The sequence below is a fragment of the Strix aluco genome, chromosome 5 (genome assembly GCF_031877795.1).
Source record: "Strix aluco isolate bStrAlu1 chromosome 5, bStrAlu1.hap1, whole genome shotgun sequence".
NCBI classification, from domain to species: Eukaryota; Metazoa; Chordata; class Aves; order Strigiformes; family Strigidae; genus Strix; species Strix aluco.
The window spans coordinates 12,613,682-12,639,519 of record NC_133935.1 but is presented as its reverse complement, the minus strand read 5'-3'; the positions used below and the strand labels follow the sequence as shown (position 1 = coordinate 12,639,519).

General features: G+C 42.2%; 1 protein-coding gene across 1 annotated transcript in view; it reads right to left on the bottom strand.

Moving 5' to 3' along the window:
- Positions 1-1,171: 1,171 nt before the first annotated feature.
- AKR1D1 (aldo-keto reductase family 1 member D1) overlaps positions 1,172-25,838 on the bottom strand; it is a 35,721-nt gene continuing 11,054 nt past the window's right edge. The window contains exons 2-9 of the mRNA XM_074825336.1: positions 20,118-20,285; positions 15,595-15,711; positions 11,132-11,209; positions 8,763-8,885; positions 6,908-7,017; positions 6,266-6,431; positions 5,407-5,489; positions 1,172-1,338 (exon numbers count right to left, since the gene is read on the bottom strand). Of these exons, the coding sequence (XP_074681437.1) occupies positions 1,296-1,338; positions 5,407-5,489; positions 6,266-6,431; positions 6,908-7,017; positions 8,763-8,885; positions 11,132-11,209; positions 15,595-15,711; positions 20,118-20,285 (888 nt within the window). The 3' untranslated portion in view covers positions 1,172-1,295. The remainder of the gene's footprint in view (positions 1,339-5,406; positions 5,490-6,265; positions 6,432-6,907; positions 7,018-8,762; positions 8,886-11,131; positions 11,210-15,594; positions 15,712-20,117; positions 20,286-25,838) is intronic.

Below are 25,838 nucleotides of genomic sequence, written 5' to 3'. Positions count from 1 at the left end.
TGTATGAACCATTTTTCAATGGCAGTATGCACAGTTTAGTACATGAAGTACTCCCTGTGTATGGTTTAGTTTCTTCTCCAGTACCTCTCTAGTGTACCCTCTCTGTGGCGGGAGTGCTTGGGCACAGGAGGGAGGGAAAGTAGCCTTCTGCAGATGTGGGTATAGGCTGATGCACCTATAGGCTGCAAAACTTGTTGAGCAAACAGGTGGTCTGAATAAGAAATTCACACTGAAGGAGGTAGTCTTCCTTACTCTTGTGTCTGTGCTTCTGCCTCCATGTTTCAGAGACCTGAGGACAGGTTGAAGAAAATGCCCAGCTCCTTCTGCCTGATTCCTACTCTTTCTTGAACCTGCCAGTGTTCTCTAGTCTCAAAGTACAGTAGAAAGTGTTATTTAACAAAATATAACTTTCTCTTCCTTTAAAACTTAGCTTCCTAATTCAGTATTGTCTTGGTCAGGAGTTTATACAAAAGACTGTAAGAATTTTGAAATGAACAGAAATCTTCTTGGGTCAGTATCAGTTTGTGGAGCAGGAAAGAAGTTTAAAGGATTTTTAATCTAAGGGATTTTTTAACTCTTAAGTTCTCACTAGTGCTACCTCCAGGATGGCTCCAGACTGCATAAGCAATGCTATGCAATACCATCCTTGTATAGCAGCTAAAATACAGATGCAATCCTGAGCTGGGGGTTGGGCAGGGAGGGATATGAACATGCTTATAATGCTTTAGGGCTTGAACTAGTTGCATGTGAAGCTAGCTGGGGTGTACCTACGGAATGCAGCTAATGTATGCAGCTGAAGAATACTCTGGTCAGAGTGAAACAGGCTTCACTGCATGAAGCAGTGAATCTATATATCAATATACATATGTGCATATATATATATCTCCAATCCAATTAGCTCCCCACTCCTAACTTTCTCTCACTTGAGCTGTGAAACAAGATACCGCTTCACATCTAACAAGCAGAACTTCTTGTTTCAAATTCAGTGAAGAATGTGCCATTGAGTGACAATGATTTGGCTTGAACTAGTGAGCCTGTTTTCAAGAGAAATCTGTCAGTTGTGAAGCTTCATTTCTCAGAGTTAAAGCCTCCTAAGCCAAAACCAGAGATTCATTAGGTTAAATAGATTTGCTCTTCAGTAGCAATAAGAGATTGACAAGACCAGAGGAAGTAAATGTAATGTTTTTAATGCTGATTTGAACAGTCTCCCGTGAAGTCAAAGCACCAAACGTTGGGTCTCTTTCAGCAAAGCCTAACAGCACCAAGTTAGGAACCTGCCCGGACACACCTTGTTTTCAGTATTCATCGTTGAAGGGATACTCTGGATGGTCACGCCACCTGTGGATAGGTCAGATTGAACAAGTGAGCTTCTTGGGTCAAGCAGGATATCACATCACTGATGCAGTTGTCCCGTGCCTAGCAAACCTCTTCCTTGTAATATACAGGTGGCCTTCATGGAAGGGTCTTCTGCTTATTCAGAAGCTGTCTGCTCGGAATAATCTTCCCTGCAGAGTTGGAAACAAGCCTGTACATTTAAGGAGAGGACAGTGAAGGACAATTTTTCAGGCCTACAGACCTTAAGGACAGATGGGAAACAAAAACCAACAAGAGTTTGGATGTCAGATATTCTCGCTATTTAAGTCAGTGGATTTAACTCAGGTTAGTAGAAGTGTTGTAGGGAAGGGGGATGGCTCCACTATATGTGTGTTGTGGAAGGGGAAGACTTCTTTGTTCAGGTGTCTAGAAAGACCCTCAAAAATAAGGGATATATCTGAAGAAGAGGTGGAGACACCAGACTACTACTTTGGCTTATGCATTTAGAGCTGGCATGAACAGGTCTGGGTCTGGTATGGTGCTTTGTCCAAGTGGCTGCCCTATCTAGACTGGGTCTGTCTGTCCTCTAGCTCAGCCTAGACATAGATGCTCTGCCAGGTTAATAGCACAAGTGGCAGAGAATTTACAAAGAAGCTTTGGGGCAACCCAGTTCAGTGGAGAAAGGGATGTTCATGACTGCATACTACCAAAGGTAGAGGTGCCTCAGGCTTCATTTTAAAAAACTGCATGCTCAGGGAAGATGCACAATCCAGGATTCTTACAAAAGGCAAGAAGAAAATTCCCAGGGTCAACTGCAGGTGGAAAAATAACACTGTGTTTGCTCATCATTGGCAGGTTTGAGAGAGAGGTAGTTGAGTTTTGTTGTGGGTTTTCTTGTTTATTTGTTTGAGAAGATGATGCTAAACCACAAGCCCTGGCTTGACAAACACTTTCCATTAGCAAAGACAAAAATTTCTGATGAGCATTCTCAGGTGCACCATGGCAGCTGGATATATTGCCTTACAGCAGAGCACAACAAATACTGGCATTTATCCCAGCTGTGAATCGTTCCAGTTTGGGAAGGATATATTTCACAATATTGAAGTTAACTAACTGGAAGGCATCAAACATTTTGAATTGGTTGTGTCAAAACATTTCACTCCAATATTCAGCCAAGCTGAAGTGTTTAAACATTAACAGATTGAGTTGGTTCAAAAAAAAAAACAAGCCACAACACTTTGGCTTGTTTGGTTTCAGTATAATTTGACTATGTCTGAGTTGCCAGTGTCATAATCTCTACTTTCCATCTATGAAGTTTGCTAATCAGATCTCACATGTTCAAAGGTCTGAGTCTTTTGAGTGAAAATGATTCACTCAGAGGAGTCAATGCAGGTTGGAATAACTGGTAAGGAAGAATATCCATAGCAGAGACTGAGAGCACAAGGTAAATCAAGCAGAAAGATTAATGTAAACTTGCCCAACACAATACTTAGAGATTTCTCCAAGGTGAGAAGAAACCATTTCAGACTGACATTTCCTGAAGTACTTGTATTTTTACAAAACGTCCATTTTCTGCTCAGATGCTTAACTTGCTAACTCATTCCACTAATTGTAATATCCTGTTCCTATGGGCTTACTCACACCATTAAAACAACAGACTTGCACACAGTACTCGTGGTAGCTGATAACTGGAAGAGCCAGAGGAAACCTGGCTTTTTCCATTCCTGCTGGCATTTGCATCACAGCAGTTGAAGGTTTTGCACAAAGTTGACTAACCAAAGTCTTTCTGTATGATGGTTTGACTTTTTCAGATACATATTGCTGGATGAATTAAGAAATCTCTATGCTGGTAGCTTATCTTTGCAGTGTCAATTCCAGACACTTCAGTGTAAGAACACATAGTAGGAAGATACATGTTTAGCTGCTCCTTACATGGCAACATCACTTTTCTGAGAAGGCATTTTTCACAGCTGAGGTCAGACTGTATTTAAGCATTTTCCCCAAACGTGGCACTCCTGTGAAAAACAGACCTGGCAATGTCCATCCTATGCATCATGTTTTCCTTGTTCTCAGTGGCCTCCTGTAACCAAATTTAGTATAATAAAGCAAAGCATTTAGTTTATTAGGTTTTGGATTGGTGGCTTAAAAGTTCTCCTGTGGGCATTTGCATCCTTTAACTTTGCTTCTGGAAAAGGCTCTTGCATTTGCACCAAGGTTACGTTTTGTGTATACGCTCACTAAAAGTTTAAATGATATTATTGCTGAACTTAGCTATGAAAACCCAATTTCAAATACCAAAACACACATAAGAATCTGCTAGGCCACTTGTGAGAAGCCTTCTGAAACTAAGTGCTACTGACTGATGGAAGCCTATTTTAAGTTTTAAGAAACTGAAGCTTCAGAGCACCTGGCTGAGCTTAAATGTGAAAGATGAACTTCATTATGATGCTTTTAACTTAGTTCATATTTCCTAGCATATTTATGCAGCACAGTAAGTGGTTTATTTGTTCCTTTGCAACATTCCTCCCACCTTTTGAGCAATGGTCAAAGTTTTGGAGTGCTATTAATGCTGCTATCCAGCTTCTCATTATTTTTAGTGCTTGAGCACACTACAGTTTGGCAAGACACATATAATCCAAGCTAACAAGAGAAATGCATGGAAATTAACCTCTAGCATTTGGCTACACATTGAGTGCCCTGAAATGGGGAAAGCTAAAGTTTGGCCATAAGCTGTAGATGCTCTTGAGCTGAAAGAAAAACAAATGGCCTCATTCTCTGGAAGAGGAGATACTGGGTCAGTCTGAGCCTTCTGGGGTAGTGCAGCCTTCAGGTGAAGCAAAGCTACATTGGGTGGAAAGCTTTAGATCACAAGCAGCAAGAGACCAAGCCTTGTTAGTTCTCAGAAGAGATAATTATGAAGTGGTCTAGCAGTCAAACAAGCTGCATGGTTTTCTGCTTTCCATATAAGAAGGTACAACTCAAGATGGAAGCAGAAGAGGGAAACTGATGAAGACAGCGTAGGAGGAAAGGCCAAAACAAGGTTTCTGACCACTTGTGGTCACTAAGAGGTGTCATCTTTTATGAGAAAGTTGGGTAGGCAAATTTTGATGTTCTGACCAAAGTATTAAGCAAGAAGGAGCAGAGCTCTCCCTAAATTAGCCCTGTGGTTTCATGTAGCAGTGTTCTTAATTCTTAGGCTTCCAAATGGCAATTTAGGACAAGTTGCCTCTGGAAACACTAGGTTTACAATCCATAAGCCATTGTACTTGAGCAGCAACATGGCTTGCTGAGCACTGGAAGTGAGGGTGAGAAGGAGGGGAAAGACAAGAAAGTGCTACTATTTGAGTTTCACCTCTGATATCCACACTGCTAGGCAGGAGCAATGCTACACCTTGTCAGTGGCTGAGACTGTCACAGAATCACAGAATCATCTAGGTTGGAAAGGACCTTGAAGATCATCTAGTCCAACCATTAACCTAGCACTGACAGTTCACAACTACACCATATCCTTCAGTGCTATGTTGACCCTACTCTTAAACACCTCCAGGGATGGGGACTCCACCACCTCCCTGGGCAGCCCATTCCAACACCTAACAATCTGTTCTGTAAAGAAATGCTTCCTAATATCTAGTCTAAACCTTCCCTGGCGCAACTTGAGGCCATTCCCTCTTGTTCTACCCCTTATTACTTGGTTAAAGAGACTCATCCCCAGCTTTCTGCAACCTCCTTTCAGGTAGCTGTAGAGGGCGATGAGGTCTCCCCTCAGCCTCCTCTTCCCCAGACTAAACAACCCCATTACAACATACAGCAGAAAGCATTTAAGGAGATGGAGCAGAGATGGAATAGCCAGATACAGTCACTTTCTACTAGGTGGGCTTTTGACATCTGAGCTGCAAACAAGTATTGCACACTTATATTTGCAATGGGTCTAGAAGCATATTCAGGCATTAAAGACCTCCCATATTTAAGCCTTACCTTAAAATAAGGTTGTTTTTAAAAAAAAATGATATTAAAAGGAAGTGATTTTTTTTTTTAAATCCTCTGAAAAGACAGGAATGTTTTGTGAGGATCTAGGATTCCTCCTGGACTTACATTAACAGTTCCACATAACGAACGTTTTTGTTCAGGGCTTCAATCTCTTTCATCTCTTTCTCAGTGAGGGAGAAGTCAAAGATCTAATGGAAGGAGATGTTAGGCGTAAGTTAGCATTTCTTGTCATAATCAACATTCGTATGTTCCAGATTCCAGAAGTAAAATCCCCCCTCCTCCCCACTGTCTCCCCCACAAATTCATACTTGCTTACATTTATAGGAAAGTCTTGAGGACATGAATAAGTATGGTCACATTTGTTTACACTCTTTTGAGAGAAGAGAAAGGTAGTCTGGCAAGTACTGGGCCACCAGCTTTGAAAGCAATACATTGGCAGGGAAAGCAGGGAGCAGTGTGGTTACTGAGTGCTGCAAGGGACACAGGAACAAATTCTTCATCTTATTTGGGTGTTGTGGTCAAGCCAGATGCTTTCTGGTGGTGTGGTTATAAGCCTTTCTGGCACACCTGTATGCAGAAACCCTTCCTTAACAAAGCTGCCCTATACCTGAAGAGGCAGTTGTTCCTGAATAACCTACATCCAGCAACCTTGGGCTACTGCCCTACTGAATTACTTCATCTTGCTTGTACTGCTCACTGTAGCAACTGCTGCTCTGGGATACACCACCATCTGGAACTTTAGCTACTCCACAGGGTTAAGCGAGACCAAAATTTCCTTTCTACTTTGCTCTATTATTGTCATATCATGGTACCGTTAAGTGATGGAGACAAAAAGCATTAAATGTGGCAAAGTTGACACTGGTCAAGCCTTATGTCTACAGAAAGAAATGGGAGAATTGCCTTCTATAAAGGGCTAAGCCCATGTAAGTGAATTCATCCATGCACCACTGGAGTACGAATTTACCTGGAAATTCTCTCTGATGCGTTGTGGATTGAAGCTTTTTGGGATGACCACCACCCCTCGCTGGATGCTGAAACGCAAAGCAACCTGTGCAGCTGTCTTGTTGTACTTTTTGCCAATGGCATTCAGCACAGGATCCTTCAGTAAAGGAGGGGAGGACACATTTACCCTGGAAGAAAATTGGCAAAAAAAGAAACAAAAAAATTCCTCCTTATCTTTAATGTCAAAACATAGGGGCATCTACTTGTCTGTGGACAGAATACTGCACCTTTTAAACAATTACTGTGAAAGATGGGGGAAAATCTTTGCCATTTATGTTGGCAGGCTGTCAAAGGCAACTTGCTATGCCATGTCCTAACATTGACTTAGTTTCCACTTCCTCACCTAAGCTTCAACATTCCCAGTTACAGACACTCACTTTCTGTTAGAGGAGACCTAATGTGACCTCCTATACGGACACCTGGCATTTTTGGATGACAGCATGCAGCATGAGTGTTGCAAGTTTACATTCACAACAGTAATATTTAGACACTGAAGTTCAAAACTACTTTGAAAAATGTATTTTGCACAGAGACCCAGCAGTGGAGAACTATTATTCTTTTCCTAGATATTGTCCTTCTATTAGAAAGTAACACAGGGACTTACCAGGTTTCGTCCCTTGAAGTTCCCAGTGGGCTGTACCCAACAATAACAATGTCGTGTTGTCTGCAAAATTCTAAGAGTTTAGGTTGGGTGAAATAGGGATGGCATTCGACCTACAAAAATAATGTAGAAAGAATGATTAATCAACAGGACCAGATACAGAAGCAGATGGTGTCCCAATATTTGTGACGGCTACAGACCAGGTGATGTTTTCAGGAAAGGATACATGTAAGTTAAGGAATAGGGAAATTCAATCTGTGGTTACTGTTCTAATTGTTGGGTGATGATATTTTTTTTTTTGGTGGATAGCAGACCAACATCTGTGATTATAATTTGGTAGCAGGGAATGTTTATTGGCCCCCAGTGGAGAGATGGCAATAAGTGGCAGGAATGAAGGTGAGGGAAGCTCACTAGAGAAGTTGGCTGAGAAGGTAACCCATCTTACGTGGGTCAGACCTTTGTTTCTCTGCCTCTTGCATTCAGGATGACTAATGTGATATTATTTTTAGGGGAAGTGTTGGTATAAGCTGTCCCAGATAGAAAGGTGAGGGGGGGATATGTAAAAGGTGAGACATCTCCATAATGGGAATGACCTTGTTACAAGCTCTGCCCTCCCACATTGCAAATACTGTTCCCTTACAGGCAGGGATTTTCTGGCTGGGTTCTCAGTCTCTGGGAAAGGGATGTCTACAAGGTGACAGAACAACCACTGTTTGCAGGTAGTCTGAAGCTAGCTGGCACATCTATGCTTGCTGGCTAGCTACCCTAAGCTGGGTTTAATCTTTTGTCTGGTTTTCCTCAACCCCAGGAAGCAGCAGCAATGCTCAGTGCAGTCTTAGGGGCATGCCAGAAATGGCAATTGCATTTTGCACCCACTGGGCATGTTAATAGAGTGAAGGGTGCTGGAATTTCCTCCTCTCGCAGGCTGCCTTTCCCTGCAGGCCGAAGACAGAAATGAAGGCTATGGCCAGCCTCCCTGCTCTGCCCCAGGTCAATCCCAGCTCTCCAGGCCATGTGCTGAGGGTGGGAAGTTGGTCCCAGTTGGTCTCTGGCCTCTTCTCTGATACTGCTAATGTGGATATTAGTTTGTGCCAGATGAGTCAGAAGAGCTTCCCAGTGATTTCTAGGAAATGCAGTGATCTGCCAAATGCCAGAGTCAAAGGTATTGGGCATTCAGATGGGTCATTGCCACTTACAAACTTCTCTGAGCCTCAGTACTGTAATTTAACTCAGACATGCCTGTCATCATCATTGGCTTGTTCAGCTCAAGGAGGTCACTTAATGGAGTCTCCTCTTTAATTTAGATTTTTCTCTAACTCTTACTGACATCTTATAGGAAAGGCACAAAAGAGCAAGTACAGGCAATTTAGGAGTTCCTTCTAATGGCTTTCAGTCTTGGGAAGCTTAGAGTGATTCAGGATCCCCAATATGTAGGGTTGTTTTGGTTTGGTGTCAGCTGAGGTAGAAATGACTTAATTGAGGACTAGTTAGGTCTGAATGATTTCTCTTCAGAATTTTTTGGACTTGAAGTAAGGTACATGGCAGAGATTTAAGATCTGCATTGACTCAGCATTCAACCTTGTTACAGAGCTTTGGCACAGAGGCACCAGTTTTATAGTCCTGGAGCAGGAACTAAGAAGAGTGATCGTTCTAGCACCTTCAAATATTTATCTTTAGCCTAGATAGGATGAGTAATATTTTCAAGCTAGATATGGAAGTGTGACAGTATGGAGGGCAGCATCTATGGCAAAGCGTACGTCACCTTCCTGCACGCGGTGGCTTAGGCCACATGTTGCCTCTGCGTTCCCTACAGGGTAGGGACACCATGGCAGGCACTGCCCTCAGCTTGCAGTCATACCTGGTTACTGACGGGTTTGTACTTAAGTCCTGGCTTGTTCAGAATCATCTCCAGCTGCCTGCGGTTGAAATTGGATACTCCAATAGACTTTGCCAAGCCTGCATCTTTACATGCTTCCATAGCCTGCAAAGAAAACAAAGACCAGTGGAGTCCCATGTGTTGGCTTGATTCCTTGGAGCATATGTTTCAGAGATAGGTGGAAGACAGTCCATTATTGAGACTGCAGAAAAACCTTTGCTGCAGCAGAACTAACAGCTGTATTAGCATGAGAGCTGGTGCCATCCCGCTAGTCTAAACTACGTTCCTGTGTAGACCCGCTTTCCAGACCAAACCCTAATGTTTTATACCTCCTGTGAGGGTAAAATTTGTCTGGAGAGCAGAAAGATTAATCTGAGATATAGATACTTAAGTGCCAGACATCTGCTTTCAAAGAGTTTTGCTTACTTTATGCTGCTTTAGCACCGCCTCAAAGCTGGAGAAGGGAGAGGGAACAAAACAGATTGCTTTCCAGATAAGTCAATTAATTCCTTTTGATTGTACAAGTCTCTATCCAGTGAAATCCCCTAAATATCTGGCAAGGCATATCAGCACAGTATGGTACATCACAAAACTTCAGTACGGTATAAAGCAGATAAAAAGGGGGGAGACAGTAATTGTAGATATTCTGCACTTCAGACAAATCCTAATAGCTGAGAAAGCCTTATGAATACTGGATATGAATACATGCCCTGGTCTTCATTAGCTTCATCTGCTGAGTTGTTAAGGGGAAAGAGAGGCCTTTCCTATGGTCTTCCCCTTTGCTCCCAGAAACTCCGCACACAAATGATTCAGTGACTGTCTGAGGCAAAGCAGACCCCACAGTGGAGCTGGATACCCCTCCTGATGGTTTTGTTATTCCCTTCTGTCTCACAGGAGCTGAAAGCAGGGAGGTAAGAGGCACCATGTATTTGATGACCCTCTAGTTGGCCTCATATGCTTTGTATCACTGTGACAAGTCAGCAAATATAGTCATCTGGAGCCATTTTTGCCTGCTAACACCATACTGAGAGAGTGAAATTATCTGGATTGAGTTTAACCAGTTTTATTTAGATTGATGCTATTATTTGCAGGCACTCACCACCACCTATTTTTCTCTTGGCTTATTAGCTGAAGAGAGTGACCTGCTACAATATATCCTTTACAATTAAGCACCAGCTTGATGATAAAAACATAACAGTGTTCGGACAGCTGTTGCTTTCAACATTTGAGCAACTAGCCTGTGAAAGAGAGGAATGAACTGCATCAGCCAAAGACAAGGGTAACATAAACAGCTAATGTGGAAGTCTGTGTTCCCCCTGAAACCCAGCCTGGATGGCTCAGCTGCCAGGGGAAAGCCCAAGCCTGCCCTGGGCTGTCTTCCACTCTGAACTTTCACTCAGAATTTCACCCATTCTCCACGTTTATCTGCTGCATCTTGAGTAAAGCTAAACTGGGACATGACTATCCAGATCTGGATGATGAAAGCTGAAGTGGAGCGTGTAGCAGCCCATGTTCTCTCTCGGTGTGAACTGGGCTGAATTAGTGATGCTTGTGCAGCAGACCTGATGCAGAAGGAGAACTGACCAGCTTTGGCCATGAATTAGAGGGTCCAAGGCTTCAAAAGGCAGGAACGTGAGGAGATTGCTAATCTTACTTTCTGCCTCACCTGACACATCCTGAAGTCAGATGGCTGTAGGCTTAAGGAGACATCTGGCTATAGGACTAGAGAGCATCACAAACAAAATTAGGATGCAATCTTTCAGGCAAATACTGCTTCCCTTCAAGTTTTCTTATCAGATGCATTCTCATCTGATAATTAAATGTAAAAGTGAGTGGACTTGTTCTGATGGCAAGGGTTTTGTTTTGGGTTTTTTTTGTTGTTGCTTTTTTGTGTTTGTGGTTTTTTTGTGGTTTGGGTTTTTTTTTTTTTTTTTTATGGTGAGCTTTAGGGCAAATTCTGTTTTTTCTTGAAGGCGAAAAGCCTCCTTTTTTTGAGGAGGATCCAGTCACTTCTTGGCGCTCCAACTTTCTCCTGCTGTAAAGATCTGATAAAGAGGAGAGATTAGTAAAAACCTACAGATACCTCAACTAGCAAATGTTGAGTGCACTCTCTGAAAGAAGGAACGTAGATGTCAGATATTTCAACAATGTTTTATTTTGTTCTAAAAATAATTAAGGGATGGCAAGATGCTACATCCTTAGGGACAAGTAGAATTTATCCATGGAGCTAGTAGAATTCGATCCATTTGCCCTGTCAATATGCCTCAGCTTTGTTTATGAAGGCCACAAGTAAAACAGAATGAAGATCTGTGTTTTTAAAGCATATATGAATGGATGTTGTGTTTGCTTACCTCCCAAGTGGCACATAAGTCTGTCTCATGGTAGATAATTTTTCCATTTTCATCTTTTGGGTAGATTGCTTCTCCAGGCTGAAAAGTAAAACCACGCTTCTGTGCTTTAAAGAAAAATTTTCACTCCTCAGAGCAAAGATTTCTACAGACTCTGTTTCTACTAGCAAACAAAAATTCAAAAGCTTTCTGAAACACCCTAAGTTCAACAGGTCATTCATTCTGGGCTTACCACACCCTCCACTGCTAGATCATCCTTGGACACACTTCTGAACTGCACGAGTGGACACTCAGGAGTTGACTTTTACGTTATGGCATCCAAAGGACTGGTGTCCTTCCAAAGGGCTGGGTTAGGGTACCAACCTGTATTCTCTTCTATTTCTTCCCTCCTTTCTTCCCAGCCCTTCCCCTGATCCTGCATGTGTCCTAGGCACCTGGGAAGAGTACCAGCTCAGTCCAGGTCCCAGCTTTTGGAGGAACCATTTCCAAGAGATACTTACTAGTAGTAAAGGGCTACGTGCATAGCTATAGTACAGGCCATGAACCTCTTAAGTGCCTTATCCACCTTTCTCTGGGCACTAGGAACTCTTTCTTCCTGCCTCTATACCCCATAAACAAGACTTCAGAGATAAGTTATGAGCTGATATCTCATAAGCACAGCTTTCTCTTATTTGTTGGTCATTTCACTGCTGTTGCAGGCAATGCATTGACACCTGCCTCCCTTTTGTCTGATTGTAATTTCAGTTTTTTTCATAAAAACCCTTCGGTGATGTTTGACATTTGATCTGACTGCAAACTGCTACATTTCAAAGGCCTGGGTACAAGATGTTGACATGGTAACTCCTTGGGAACAAGCAGCTGTGACTAATATGATCAGTAACTGGCGCCTCCCAACTCACTCAAGAAGTTCAAATTCAAGGCATTTCATGGGAAAAGTAAAAACACAGTCTCAGATTTCAGAGGCCAAGGTCTAAGTTAGAGGCATAAGCCTGTCTCCTCCAAATGTGCTGGTTTTCTTCAATGAATTCCACAAAGATGACTTGTTGCCTTTGTTGTTGTGTCTTGCTAAAAAAAATAATCTTGACTAGAAGGAGGTAGATGGCTGTTGGGTACATTTTTCTATTAGAAGGCAAAGTGTTTGCCATCATAATTTGAGGTGGAGAAGCCTTATTTACAAAATCACCCCATGGTATTTTGGAACAAACCATTCATACCCATGATATCCCAGAAAGCTCTCCAAGGACTGCAAGCTCAATGCATAGCAGCTGGAATTCTTTGAATTCAGGGGATGAGTCTGAATTCAAGACCTTTTTACTCTGTTCCATTTCTAATTCATTAACTTCTGTTCAACATTGCTTTTTTTTATAGTAGTCAATAGTCAGCAATTACATTAGCTAATTTATCATCGCCCCCCCATTTTCCTCCATTTCTATCACTTGTGTTCTGAAAAGCAAAGTCAAGATGAATGGCGTTTGAAGATAAACTTATCTTGACTGAGATAAATGGTGTCAGGTATTGTGGATTTTCACAAGGATCAATCCTTGTGCCCCCTGCCTCCAGGGAACTGCACAAGGTGTTAAAGTACAGTTGTCTCTGCTCAATAGTCTTTAGGCAATACTTTCTCTGTCAAGCTACCTTTTTATGCAAGGGAGTTCCTGCATGGGAGAACTGTCTGCAGATGGATAAAGAGGGATAAAGTGCTGGGGGAAAGGCAGGGGTTTGATGGTGACAGGATGGTGGTTACTGGGTCTTTGTAAAGGTCTTTCAGAAGTTGGTCACACTTCTCGGCTTTGGGTTCTCATGGACTGCACTGCACCAGTCATTCCCACAAATGCTGTTGTCTTCTCTTGGAGTTCTCTTGGAGATAGCCATGCACCTTAGACAGAATATAAGGTGGCTTTCTACCATGCTGCCGTATGAGCACTGAAATAAGTGAGACAACACTGTGCAGTCACTGCCATCATGCAGGGATCACATTGTATCACGTCATGTTCAAAGTCTGGAAGCTCCAAAAGCATATTTAAAACACAGCAGTTGGTAACCACTGAGAGGAAAAGCCCTGCTCCCATTATAATAATTTCCTCACCAACACAGATGCAGGAAGACAGGTCTGCACATCCCATTGCTTTCACAAAATGGTCTTTGACAAGTGGGCTTTCTCAAGGGAGCAATTTTAACAACTTGTGAATGCCCATTGTATAAACAGAAGGCAGTAAGAAGTCAAATAGTGAGAGTATTGGTCTGTTTTGATTTATTCTCTTAAAATGACAAGAAGATACTTGGATAAGACTTTTCCAGTGTAAGGCTAAAATACCTACTTTCCTGCTAGATCACAGAATAATTTAGTTGGGAGGAATTTAGAGATCGTTTAGTGCACAGGTAGCTGCTTACTGATGGATCAGCCATCCTAGAAAACCTGCCAGTGGGTATGAGCTACCCAGGCAGAGGGCATGTGGTGGAGGAGACCTGTTCCTGCTGGTCATCAGCCTTGCTAGGGCAAAGGGGCTGAGCACTGCCGCTGGGCTAAAGGGAGGAGGGACATAAGGCCTGAATGGGGAATCTGTGTGAGGCAAAAATACAGGGAGGTGGGGGCTAATGTTGGTAGGTCAGTGAATGATGTCACCTCACATGTCAGTCGTTCTTGATACACCCAGAAGTGCTGGTGTGGTGGGGGTTTCCTCCTCTGAGTGGTGCTCTCCACAACCAGATTCCTCTTACTCTACCTAAAAGCCCCTATGAGAGCTTGCATCGCTGGCATCTGCAGGGGCACGTTTCCTACTGGTTTCGGAGTGGGACCATAAGCTTTGTCTCAAGTTCTTCACTGATTTCCAAGCAGATGCTAGTTTTGCTAGAGGGCTTTTGGGGAGACAGGAAAACACCAATGTTTGTGGACTAGGGCAGAGTAGGAATTTGTTAGCATTACACCTGCATACTCCTCACCAAAGGCAAGCATCGCATGCAGGATGGGTTTATTTGTGAGAGAGGGAGCAAAGAAAGGAAACATGTTACTATTGTAAAAGGGTGGGGTTTTTTTCTTTTTGTATTTGGCACAGAAAAATGTATATTTTTCAGGCAGAAAGTGACTTCTTTTTTTCTTTCCTCTCAAGGGGGACATGAATGAATCTCCAGCACTGCTACTCCTTTAACAACTCAGATTGTTGATACAGGCCTCAGGGAGTCAGATGTACATTACTTTAAAGCCAGCTGTCTATATCTTTATATTGTGAGACAATGACCTTCACTATGTGGGAGAATGAACTACTAGAGAATACAAACACAAGCAAAGGGAAACAGGAAATTGCAAGTGGTGGGAAATTTTTAAAAATGTACCCAAAAGGATTCCATACGTGGGACCGTATAAATAAAGTTTTAATATCTGAGTCCAGTTACTCCTATACAGGTCTTAATGGGATATGGCTTCCTTGGGGAAAAAGGAACTGCAGGTCTAAGGTGATTGCTTCATTGGTAAATTGCTTCCTATCTGATGCTTCTGACAGTTTGGAGTCCATAGTAAAATATAATTTTAATAATCAGAGAACTACCTTCCTTGCAGAAAGAGGCCATTTTAGAGCTTAAACATCCCGCAGAAACAATTAACTGGCCAATTGCCTGACCCTATTCTCTAAGAAAAAGGATTTAATTGGTTCAGAACCACTTAAATACATTTTGAATCTCATTCTTCTAGTCTATTATTTAATTTACCTTTACATCATGTACTTGCAGAGGAAAATTGTAAAGCAAGGTACAATTGGCTGTGAAAACAGAAAATCTAGGGACTTGAAAGAGCTTGTTGCAAGGGAGGCATGCAACTCCAACGTGAGCATCTTGTATTCAAAGGTTTTGGCTACAAGTTGCGCAGAGCCAGCAGTATGAAGGAATATCAGGCTTTAAGGTTTTTAGACATTTGAGAGTGAGGGATGGACAACCCACTGTGATCTACTGAGGCTGTCTGAGAGGAGCACTGAAGTTAAGGAGATTAAGATCATACCCAACTATTTGCCCAGTGGCTTTAATACTACTGAGGCTATTTGGTTTTGGGGACAGAGTAAGGAAATCAGCTTGGTGGCTTTTCTTCCTTTCCCTCTCCCCCTCCAAACTTTGCCCCTAGCTCTTTGCTGCTTTGTATAACCACTTTCCTCCAGTGACTCCCTCGTCATGGCTCAGAGAGGAATAAGACATGTGCTGCTCCAGCTACAGTAATTCTTCAGCTTAGGAAGTGTTCAACCCCAGTTAGGAGACCTGTCCTTCCAGAGACACACCATGTTACAGCTGTCAGTAACTGTTCTCACACCACCTATAAGCCTCTCTTTGTGTGGGTAATGCACAGAAATGTATGCATGCAGTATATATCAAACATCTGGTCAAAGTGTTATTTTCAACATGGACTGGAAGCTGCAAGGAAGATGCTGATAAAGACCTTGGTTCAAGACAGTCACGCACTTTTTTTGGGCAATTTTTCTTTTTACCTTGAAAGCCATTGGCAACTCAATAATGTAGAGGTCAACGTAGTCCAGCTGCAGGATCTTCAGGGTTTTCTCCAGCGTAGGACGCACAAGTTCTGGGGGGTGGCAGGTATTCCACAGCTGAGGAGGCAAAATAAGCTCTTTTTTGGGTGTCAGGAGGAACAGTGATCATCCACCAGCTGACACCACCCCACCACACACACACACTCTTGTCCTTCTGACGGAGCTTGTTATGCACAGTGCAAAGACATTGTGGTCTACATCACTGCAAGACAAAGGTGACGGGCCTTATCCTGTCCCAGTGCTGACCCAGTAAAGCCATTACATATTTGTTTATCACAAGGTTCTTCTGAGTTGAGTATATTGCAGACTCTTGCTCAATGAACTTAGGCAGATTCCTTTTGTTTTCCGAGCTTTCCAAGCATATGCTTTCACTGGAAAACTTTGTTCCCACAAGAAATCTGTGGTCAGTTTTATGCTTGAAGGCAGAAGCTCAGATCATGTGAGTTAGCTATTGAACAGCCAAGCACCCGTCACAAAGAGAATCTTTTGGTTTTCTCCTGTGGTCGCAGAGCCTGAGTGACTGCCTGACCTAGGGAAGTTTTAATTTACGCCCCAGTCCTTACTGAAGATGTATTATTTTTCAGTTACTGTAATTCAGGTGTGACTAGTTAAAGCACAGCCTTTCAACCTCTTTAATCACAACTGCTTCCTTGTGGGATTATGCCCTGAGGTTGCTATGGAGTGTGCTTAGTTGATTAGCTTTCAGTACTATCTCTAACTGAACCCTGATGATGCAAATCTCTAGAAGAATGAAACCATAGCATGGTAATTAGTAACCAAGAGCTCTTTGTAAACTGATTGCTGCAGTTAAAATTGACAAAACCCAGAATTAACACACAACAGAAGGTTTAAAGTGCCATTTGTTTTCACACAGTGAGCTGGGCTATTTTATCATCTTTTTTCAATGCACAAAACTGACATGTGGTGTCATGTTGAGTTTTTTGGCACCTTTATTGGCTGAAAAAACCTTCAGTTTGTTGGTATGGTCATTGTCTAGCCAGTTCTGCCACCAAAGCTGGCAGTCACTGCATGCCAAGGTATAGAATGAATTCATTCTTGAGACACAAAATACTTGAGTTGCCATTTCAGGAGAAAATAATGATTATAGGTGTCAAAGGACATAGCCTGGGTAACTTTTAAATATTTTAGATGTTTGGGTTTTTTAAACCAGATTATTGTTTTCCCAGGGAATAACTCTCCGCTCAGTTCTGCCAGCAGAGGCAAGGACACGTTGTCTTGAAGTTCAGTTCTATTGAGGACAGCACATCTGACACTGCCCTAAACTGACAAACCAAAACAGGGTTTGGCACCTGGAAATTCATACTAGGCTGTATGTTGCAAGGTGAAAGAGTTTATGATCACTAGATGGTGGTTACACAGGCTGAGGTGTACTATAGTAAAGGGACCAAGGGCCTGCTCTCAGAGTTTTAAGCTGTTCCATGGGATTTCCTGAAAGCCTTTGGTCTGGATGGTTTTTAAGCATTTTACATGTAAAATGAGATGTTGTTTTGGACTTAAATATAGGTAAGGAAATGAGTCTGTATACCCTTCATGTGTAGTTTGTTTCGTTACTGTGTTTTAGAAATTTAGTAACCTGAAGTCTGTTGATAGTTTACAAGCAGTTTTTCTGTGCACCCTTTCTAGCTCCATGCTATTGAGTTCAGTACTTGCCAATGAATATATTTCCCTTTAAAAAACTGCAGAGGTTCTAAACAAACAGCCTTTAGAAATAGCAAACGTTTGTACTATGTTAATACATAGATGCCATGGAAACTTAGGAGTTTCATAACTGTTTTCATGATTTGTTCAAGTTATTGTGTTATCTACCTAAGTAGAACCCATGTAGACATTTGAGCAGCCAAAGCTGCCAGCTGGCTTTGGCATTTCAGGACACCACATTTCCTGGAAATGTTACTTCTAGTTTAATGAAAGAAATATCCTGGGATGAAAGAGGAGACCAAAAAGGTCTTGCTATATAAGCCAAGTGAGATGTTGGCAGTTGATATAAAACCTCTAAAATTTCTGGATGCTGAGCTGCTCTGCCTGATCAGCCAGCCAGCAGCATGAGCCAAGTGCAAGTGCTGATGATTTCAACTGGCAGATGCAGCTCGATTGCACCAAGTAACTATTCCAGTAATGCTGCCACTCAGTGGGGCTGTTCTTGTTAGTACCTGCTGACAGACCAGCCTTCAATCCACACCATCTTTGTTTAAGGAAAGATTTGCATGAGGGCTTGAGTCTGAAGGGTTTTAGGAATTTCCAGTACTTCTGATGTCAGTAAGGCTGAAAACAAAACCAAATTTTGTTGTGTAGACTGCTTCCAAGAATGGTGTACTCTATCCACCATGTCCCCCAGAAGATGCAACAGTTCATATCGGTCAGTTACCAATTAATGGCGGTAGCTTGATATTTGCCTGTAGTTCATAAGATACATAAGTTTGTGAGGTACATAAAGCCAAAGATACATAAGCTCATAAGGCAAGAGACATCCAGTCCCACCCCTCCTGGGAAGTTCAGAGTTGCTGTGAAAATGTTCAGTGAAACCTGTGAAAATCCTGGATTGTGATGGATTGAATTGGTTGCAGAATATTTTCAATTTCTGCCTCTGAATTCTTTAAAGACTACAGAGATGTCTTAATGAACTATTACCCTGAGCACCTGAAGTTTTGTCAAGCACAAACAGGACACGACAGAAAGATAAATCCACGTGTGTCCCATCTCACGGTCACAAGGCAGGCTGGAACTACAGGCACTGGCTCTTGTGGTACTATGAGTTGCAGCCCTGTGGCTTGCAGGATCTGCAGTTTAAGGAACAAATGAACTTACAATCAAGAAGTCAAATGTAGTTTCACAGATGGCTCAATGTTTAAGTAGTGATTATCAACTAGGAAAATCATCTAGTGATTAGATCAGACAACCTAATATAGAAAGGCTTAATAAATAAAGTAAGTTTGGAAATTTTAACAAAACGTGCTTTCACAGAACCTAAAGGTTTATATGGGAAAATAAACTGCAGGGGAAGCAGTTGAGAAAGTTAAAAGACTCAAAATTGTTAGGACATCTGGTTCTAACCTTTTGGCACAACTTTGTGGTTTTGATTTGAAATATTACTGGTAATTTGCAGTAATGAAACTGTAAAACAGTTGAAACAAAATATTTTGACTGATCCAAATCAACATATTTGGCATATGAGAGACTGAGAGACTACCCCGATAAAGGTGGAAAAGCTGAGGATGTGAAGCTTTTCTCAGGATGGCAAGGTTGTTACCAGTAGAATCAAGCAGGGAACTTGGAAAAGGGTTGCATACTTTACAAATTGGAAATTGCTGTACTCGGAAATTGGTCTATAGCTGCTGAAATCCACTTGGTCTGCAAACTACCCAATACGAAGCTTACTTTCCCAGATCATAGAGCTTAACTATATTGCTTGCAGTAAAATGGGCCTTTTATCCCATGGGATCTTTCACTCTAGGAACCATGGTATTTATTTCCAAGGCTGTTGAGTAACTTTTGTGGATTACGTCTTATTTGGGAAAGGAGAAAGGGAAAATATTAAGCTGATATGTTCAAAGAAGCACTGCAGGAAGGGGAATTTGAGGCCATAATCTCCATTAGAAACTGGACAGGCACCATGAATTTTCTGGGGCCATCTGATCTTTATTCTGTAATGTGCAATGAGCTCTTTCTCTTATACCTGGGATGTAGTCATCGTAGTTATAACAGCTTTTGTCAGACACTTTATCGGACAAGGGATTTCATTATTCTAGGAGAGAATCAACTCTTATAGCTAAGACTTTAAACCATTAACTAGCTCATGCATTATTCTGGCCTCGTTGCTCTAGAGCAGAACTGTGATGACATCTTCTCTCCAAGTGAGTTGATTCATCATACTAGAACCTTTTAATGACAGGTGATACAGTAACTAAGGGTGTAGCTTGATGAGTAATTTTCTGGCAGTAGTACCACTGTAAGCACTTGCTGTTCTCCTGTACACAGACACTTGCATACACGTGCTTGCTCCCACCCCTTTCATTGTGCAATCTAACAGCAAACCTGTACAGGGAATTGCTCTAACAGAAAATAACCCATTTGCAGGATCGTTGTCCAGATCAGGCTCAGTGAGTATACAAATGTGTGTGCCAGCGTAACACGTGGGACAGTAACAGCTTAGGCAGCACCGCTGAGTGTAGCAATGGTTTAAACTTGCTGGTGCCTACAATACTAGGCAGAATGGATGTTGCATGGTTCCCACTGCTAACAAAGCTTTAAACTGAGAACAACAGTGATTCCTGCACTTAGCAGCAAATCTAGTGCTCATTAAGCTCTGCAGCATTATGGTAATGCTAGGAAAAAAAATAAAGGATGTTGGATCTGGAAGCATGCCCGATGTTGACTACAGGCATTCTTAAGCCAATTCACAGAAATCCTGGATTTAGTGTAAATATCTGAATGCAGCTTCTCACCTTGCCACAGTAAAAAATGTCTTCTCGCTTGATCCTTCCTTCAGCAATCTTCTCCCGGATGGCTTGTCCCACTTCATGCTCATTGTAGTAGACAAAGGCACCGTCAATATGGCGGTAACCAGTATCAATGGCAATCTTCACCGACTCCAAACAGGAACCTTTGGGAGTCTAATGGGAGAAGAAAAAGAAAAAACATGGTTTCAGGCTTCTGCTCACCTCTCCTGAAATGCTATGGAGTCCCTGATATATGCATAAGGTTCATGCTGGAGTTCATTCCGTCTAACCATCCGTTACCTCCCCAGACACCTCTCTTTCAACTTCTGAATAAAAATGTGATGTGCACTTTTCTTCAAAACTGTCGTGAATGTGGAATTAGACTGGAAAAAGGAGCAAAGCAAAAAATTCTCTATGTGTCTGGGAAAGAGAGAGTACTAGAGTCCTCAGAAAGTAGAACTGAATGTATTTCATATGAAAATTATTTCAGAATTTCTTACCTAGAGAGCAAGAGCTTTCCTACAACAGCCGTTTGATAAAGTCCTTTACTCAAGAGGACTTTTTGGTTGAGCAGAGCTGGTCAACCACCTGCCTGATCAGAGGTTGTTTGAATATCTTATGGCCTAGTAGAGCTTTCAGCAGAGCAGGAACTCACATTTGACTTCTTTCTCCTCAAATCAACTTACCATTGGTGGTACCACAATCCAAAGGGTGATAGCTCAGGAATGTCTACTGGTGTTCCCAGTTCTGGACAGCTGCTTTATCATGTGGCTAAGAACCAGTAGATGCTTTAGTGTACATTTATATACACTTTACTGCTTCAGTTTAAGATGAGCCCAAGAAACCTCTCAATAAGTCCAAGTGGCATTTTTGTACTGGGTGCTGCACTTATGTTTACCCATCTTTGCTGAACTTCATAGTAAGTTTGTTTTTTCAGAACAGTCATATTTTCCATTAGCCAATGTGGCAAGCAAAATACACGTAGGCCAAACCAAGCAAAAAACATAAGACTGAAATAATTTGATCACTGAAATGACACTGAAAACATCTTATTGTTGCCACAATTTGCATAATGAGAGGGCAGCTCTAAATGGTGGTGGTCAAGGGCTCTCAGTGACACATGGCAATGCTATTCTCTCACCCTTTTCATAGGCATTGCTCTGCTGTGACAGGGACATCTGGTTCTCTTAAAGGAAAACTGAAATAAGGTGAATCAACCTGCTCTCCTGTGCTGCTCTCTGCCAGCAGCAAATGCCAAGAGGTGAATTTTGTGACCTCCAAGTGAAGGGCCAAGACCACGCTGCTTCTCCTATGAAGAAAACAGATGACAGAGACATCTGGAAATGAGACAGGAAATGAAGAGAGGATGTCAAATTTGTTGGTTTTGCTGATGCCAAGGAAAGACAAGAATCAGGATTGGCAATAGGTGCTGTTGGGAAGGACCACTTTTCACCACAGCAATCGGTCTCCCTCCAAGCTGCCCTTTTACAGCAGCCACTGGCTTGGCTGTCCAAAAGTTTGCAATAAAATAAGCAGCTGCTCTTGCACCACCTGCTGAACTGGAAGGTGTGAAACTCATAGCTGCCACAGGATGCTGCAGCGACTAAGGACACTGGTCTGCCCTTCCACATTCATGGAAGACAGATCTATGACGGACTGCTGAAGACACATAGGGGTCAACCTCTGCCTTTCAGTCCCAGAGCTGTAGACTGGTGGCAGATTATTCTGGGGTAATGGGACTGTATCCTGGCCTGCTTGGTCTGCTCTTCAGTGTCCTGTCCAGCCTAGCTGCTATCAGACATGACTGAACCAACTTCTCTTCAGGCTCAGGGGGGGCTCTCTGCTCCAGCATGCAGTGCCTAAAGGTTACTTAAAATGCAAAGCCGCTTACACTTGCCCTTATTTATTATAGACGTGAGTGAGGGCTGAGAGGGAAAATGGCACATTTTGGCACGCTACAGTATTTAGAGCAGTGACAATGCAATATTGTCTGCTTAACTGAGAGAGACAATGAAACAGTTGTTTGAATGCTTTGCTGCTTTCATTGTGGGAGCCTCCCAAAGGCATGCTCAGCCCCTGCCAGGGCCCTTTCCTAGTTGTTAGTAAGATGTAATGAAGACCACAGCAGCTAAAAGCCTTTCAGGCGCAGTCAATGGCTAGTTTTCACTCGGGGCACGTCAGGCAGCGTTACAGAAGCATGATGCATGGAGCAGTGACCGTCTCCAACATGCTCACGACTTTGTCCCTGCCTGAACCTGCAAGGAAGGATTTGAGAAAGGCAGTAGGCAAAAAGCTGACACAAGTACTACAAGCCTGCAGATACTGACGACAGTAACCTCATACCTCTGTCTTGGCAATGAGCTCCACGAGGCTGTATCCACAGTTGCAAAGCTCAGGGTGACTAGCACAGAGCAACAAGGCTCAGCTTAAAGGTCTTGTAAGCTCAAGTCCAAGTGATGATTAGTTATCCGAAATATATTTTAAAGAGTGCAATCAGTGTTTTCTCTATGAAACCTGATTAACAGTGTGACTTTTAGATCACTTCAGCCTGTTTGACTTCTACCATTCAAATGCACGAAAGCAGACCAGTGACACACCACCTTAATGCAGATTTTTAAAAATAGTGTGGGGTTGTTTTTTTAAACTTTTTCCCTTTTGTTGAAGAACCTGAAAATGGGGTGTGGGCCTGATCCTAGGATTTCCTCTCTCTTCTCTTTTCACTCTTGAGAGATTGCATGAACACAGCTCCCACTTTTTTTCCTGCAACTGTAAACTAAACCCCACAAAGCAAAGAAATGTTGATTATTGACTTGCATCTTTTCTGAAACACCAGGGCCATTTTGGTCATTAACAAAAGCAGAAGGAATAGGTGAAGAATGGTAGAGAGTCTCACATATAGGGCAATGGCATAACTGCAGACTTGGGAGGAGGGTAGAACAGAGGGAAATGAGAAAGCTTGCAGTTACTGCAATTGCCTTTGGCTGAATTAGTTAACTTATGTTAGAGCTGAACTTCTATGTATTTTTTAATCTTTTGCATGGGACTTACACACATCTGTACAAATAGTCTTGTGAAAGGCTCCTCCATCTCAAGGATTAATCTTATCCTTTAGGGGCTTCAGAAGGCTTTTTTTGGATCAGGCCTTGATTACCAATGGCCAGAGATGGGTTTATGTTAAATATAAATGTTTTTATTGCACTAGTTCATTTCATCTGATGTGGTATATTAGTTCTGACAGATTCTAGTCTAAGGTGCTTCATATAAAAATGCAAGACAACCTAGGGAACAGTTTTTGGAAAAATCCTGCCTCTTTTGAGCTGTCCCAGCTGAAGGCCTGTGACATCTGCAAGTCTGGAAACTTCATACAATATGTTTATTTTCATTCTAACGGAGAAACTATTATATCTAGCATTTCACGTATCTAATCCTTCCAAATCCTGCAGTAATGGGCTGTGGTAAACTGTGTTGATGAGTTGCACAGGCTAGTCATGTTGTGGTTTTACCACTTCTTAGAAGTGTTACCTTCAGTGTCATATCTTATTCCATTGTTTCCTGACAGACTGTATTAAAGCTGGATTACTTGAATCACCACTCCTCATCCATCTTTCTGTCATAGAAGACACAGACCTGGATCTTGCCCTTCTACCCCGCTGCTCAGCCTGAGGCATTTTAATCTCTTCTGTCTTTCATGGAAAGAAAGTCTTTAACTAGTAGTGACCAGATCAGAGATTACTAGTTGAAACCCAACTTTTACTTAAGTGCAGATAGAAGTTTGTGATATGACTGCTTTTATGTCTCGTGGTGTTGTATAAGGGTCAGCACTCAATCAGAGCAGTTGATGGAGCAGTGCCTCCCAGGCTGCCTGGCTGCAGAGCAGCCACCTTCACCAGGAAAGCCAGACCTCCTCCTCCTCCTTACACCAGGTTATACTCACTAGTGTACACTATCTACAATGTGGTTGCCTATGCCAGCTACTCACTTCAGGTAGGCCTTTATTCTTGCACCGTTCCCAGATAAGCAGGGCTCCTCATGTTTAGAGCAGCAGAAATGCCATATGAGGTACTGAAATGTCTCTGTGCTTTAAACCTTTGTGCTTTGTCAGTAGTAATTCAGGACACTTTGGCCTTAAGACAAATCTTTGCTTCTTTATTACTTTTTATTTAAGTGTAGATAAGAGGTATGCTTGATCCTTAGCTGTAATTAATGTTTCAGCTTCTAATCAGTGTGCCCTGCAACTATGCTGCTTTGATCAAGGACTGTTGTTTTAGAACTGGAATTTTATAACCACTTGTACACTGTAAGTCAGATTTCTATCTTCAGTGCTCTTACTTACAGTCACTAATTTGTGCCAAAAAAAGGTATTAAATTTATTACATGTTTTATGATAAAAGAAAAACTTCTTGGTTGACTAGAACCACTCGCTCAATCACTAATAACTCCTTCAATAACATCTAGGTTATTTTTAAGATCATAGAGTTTAAGGAAACAACACACAATTATTCCCTCTATCAATCAATAGCTCGTAAACCTGCTGATTTACCACCATGCATGACAGAGTAAACCAGTACCTCTTTCCTTCAGGCTCTATGGTAAATAAATCCGGCAGAAGGGCAGGGGGAGCAGACTCAGATTTTCACCTTCACTGAAAGGAAGGCAGCAGCAATTTGGCCCCTTCTCCATAGATGAAGTAGCCAACTGGCCAGTTACCACATTTTATGACTCTGAAAAAGCAATGTGCTTCATCAGTTCTGCCTCTCTGAAAGGGTCTGCTCTCTTTTTCATCTGAGACCATGAACTCTTTTAGTTCTTAATGTTTATTCCAGACACCTTCCATGTCAAAAACTATTCTCCCTACCATAGAAAATGTACAGCTTCAGTTCTACTCCTGACTGCATGTGACCAAGCCACAGGGGAATATTTTTTGTGCAGGCATACCCATGAATTTTACTGTTCCCTCTCAAGTAGAACAGGATTTGCTTAGCAGTGTTAGGGGTTGCCTTACTCATTACTGTTATTTAGTGTCACATTTCAGCTGCCCTCCAATTCTTTTGCTTTCTCTATAGCATCCTTTTCTGGTCAGCAATTTCCATCAGCTTTCCAGCTGATAAAAAGGGATTCTGGTTACCTCCAAATACAAAGCAAAGGGACACAGTAGTGGCAGACTGTAATCCTGCAAGAACATGTGAACAGCTACCATAGGCACCGTTTTTATAAATGTCTTAACATCACTACTGTCATTTATTCTGTATTAGTGCATACAGTAAAGGAAAACAGTCTGACTCAGGCTCCCAGGTTCTGCTCTGCCTCGTTTCACATACACAGCTTCACAGAGTTGCACCAGTCTCAGCAGTATGGAGAGCTGAGGAAGCAGCACTTTGGGAAATGAGCTGTTTGCCTTAGTCCTAAGTACCTCACCTGGTTAGTGCAATGATATCCAGTCCCTCAGCTGGGAATTATGATCCTGGAAGGAAGAGCTTGAGGTGTTGAGAGAGACAGGGCCATCTCCTGGAAAAATCTGACTTTAGCTGCAGCTGAATTATACAAGAGATCCAAACTGTGGGCTAAACGCTCCAGTCCTAACCTATAATTTAAGATGTGGAGCCGCTGTTTAGGAATCTTAGTCAGCTAAATACAGGAAGGGGAAAGTAGGTACATTCCTGGGCTCAGCGCCTCCTTCACCAAAGCTCGGCACTCACACACAGATTCTTATGCAAGTTTCTAGAAGCC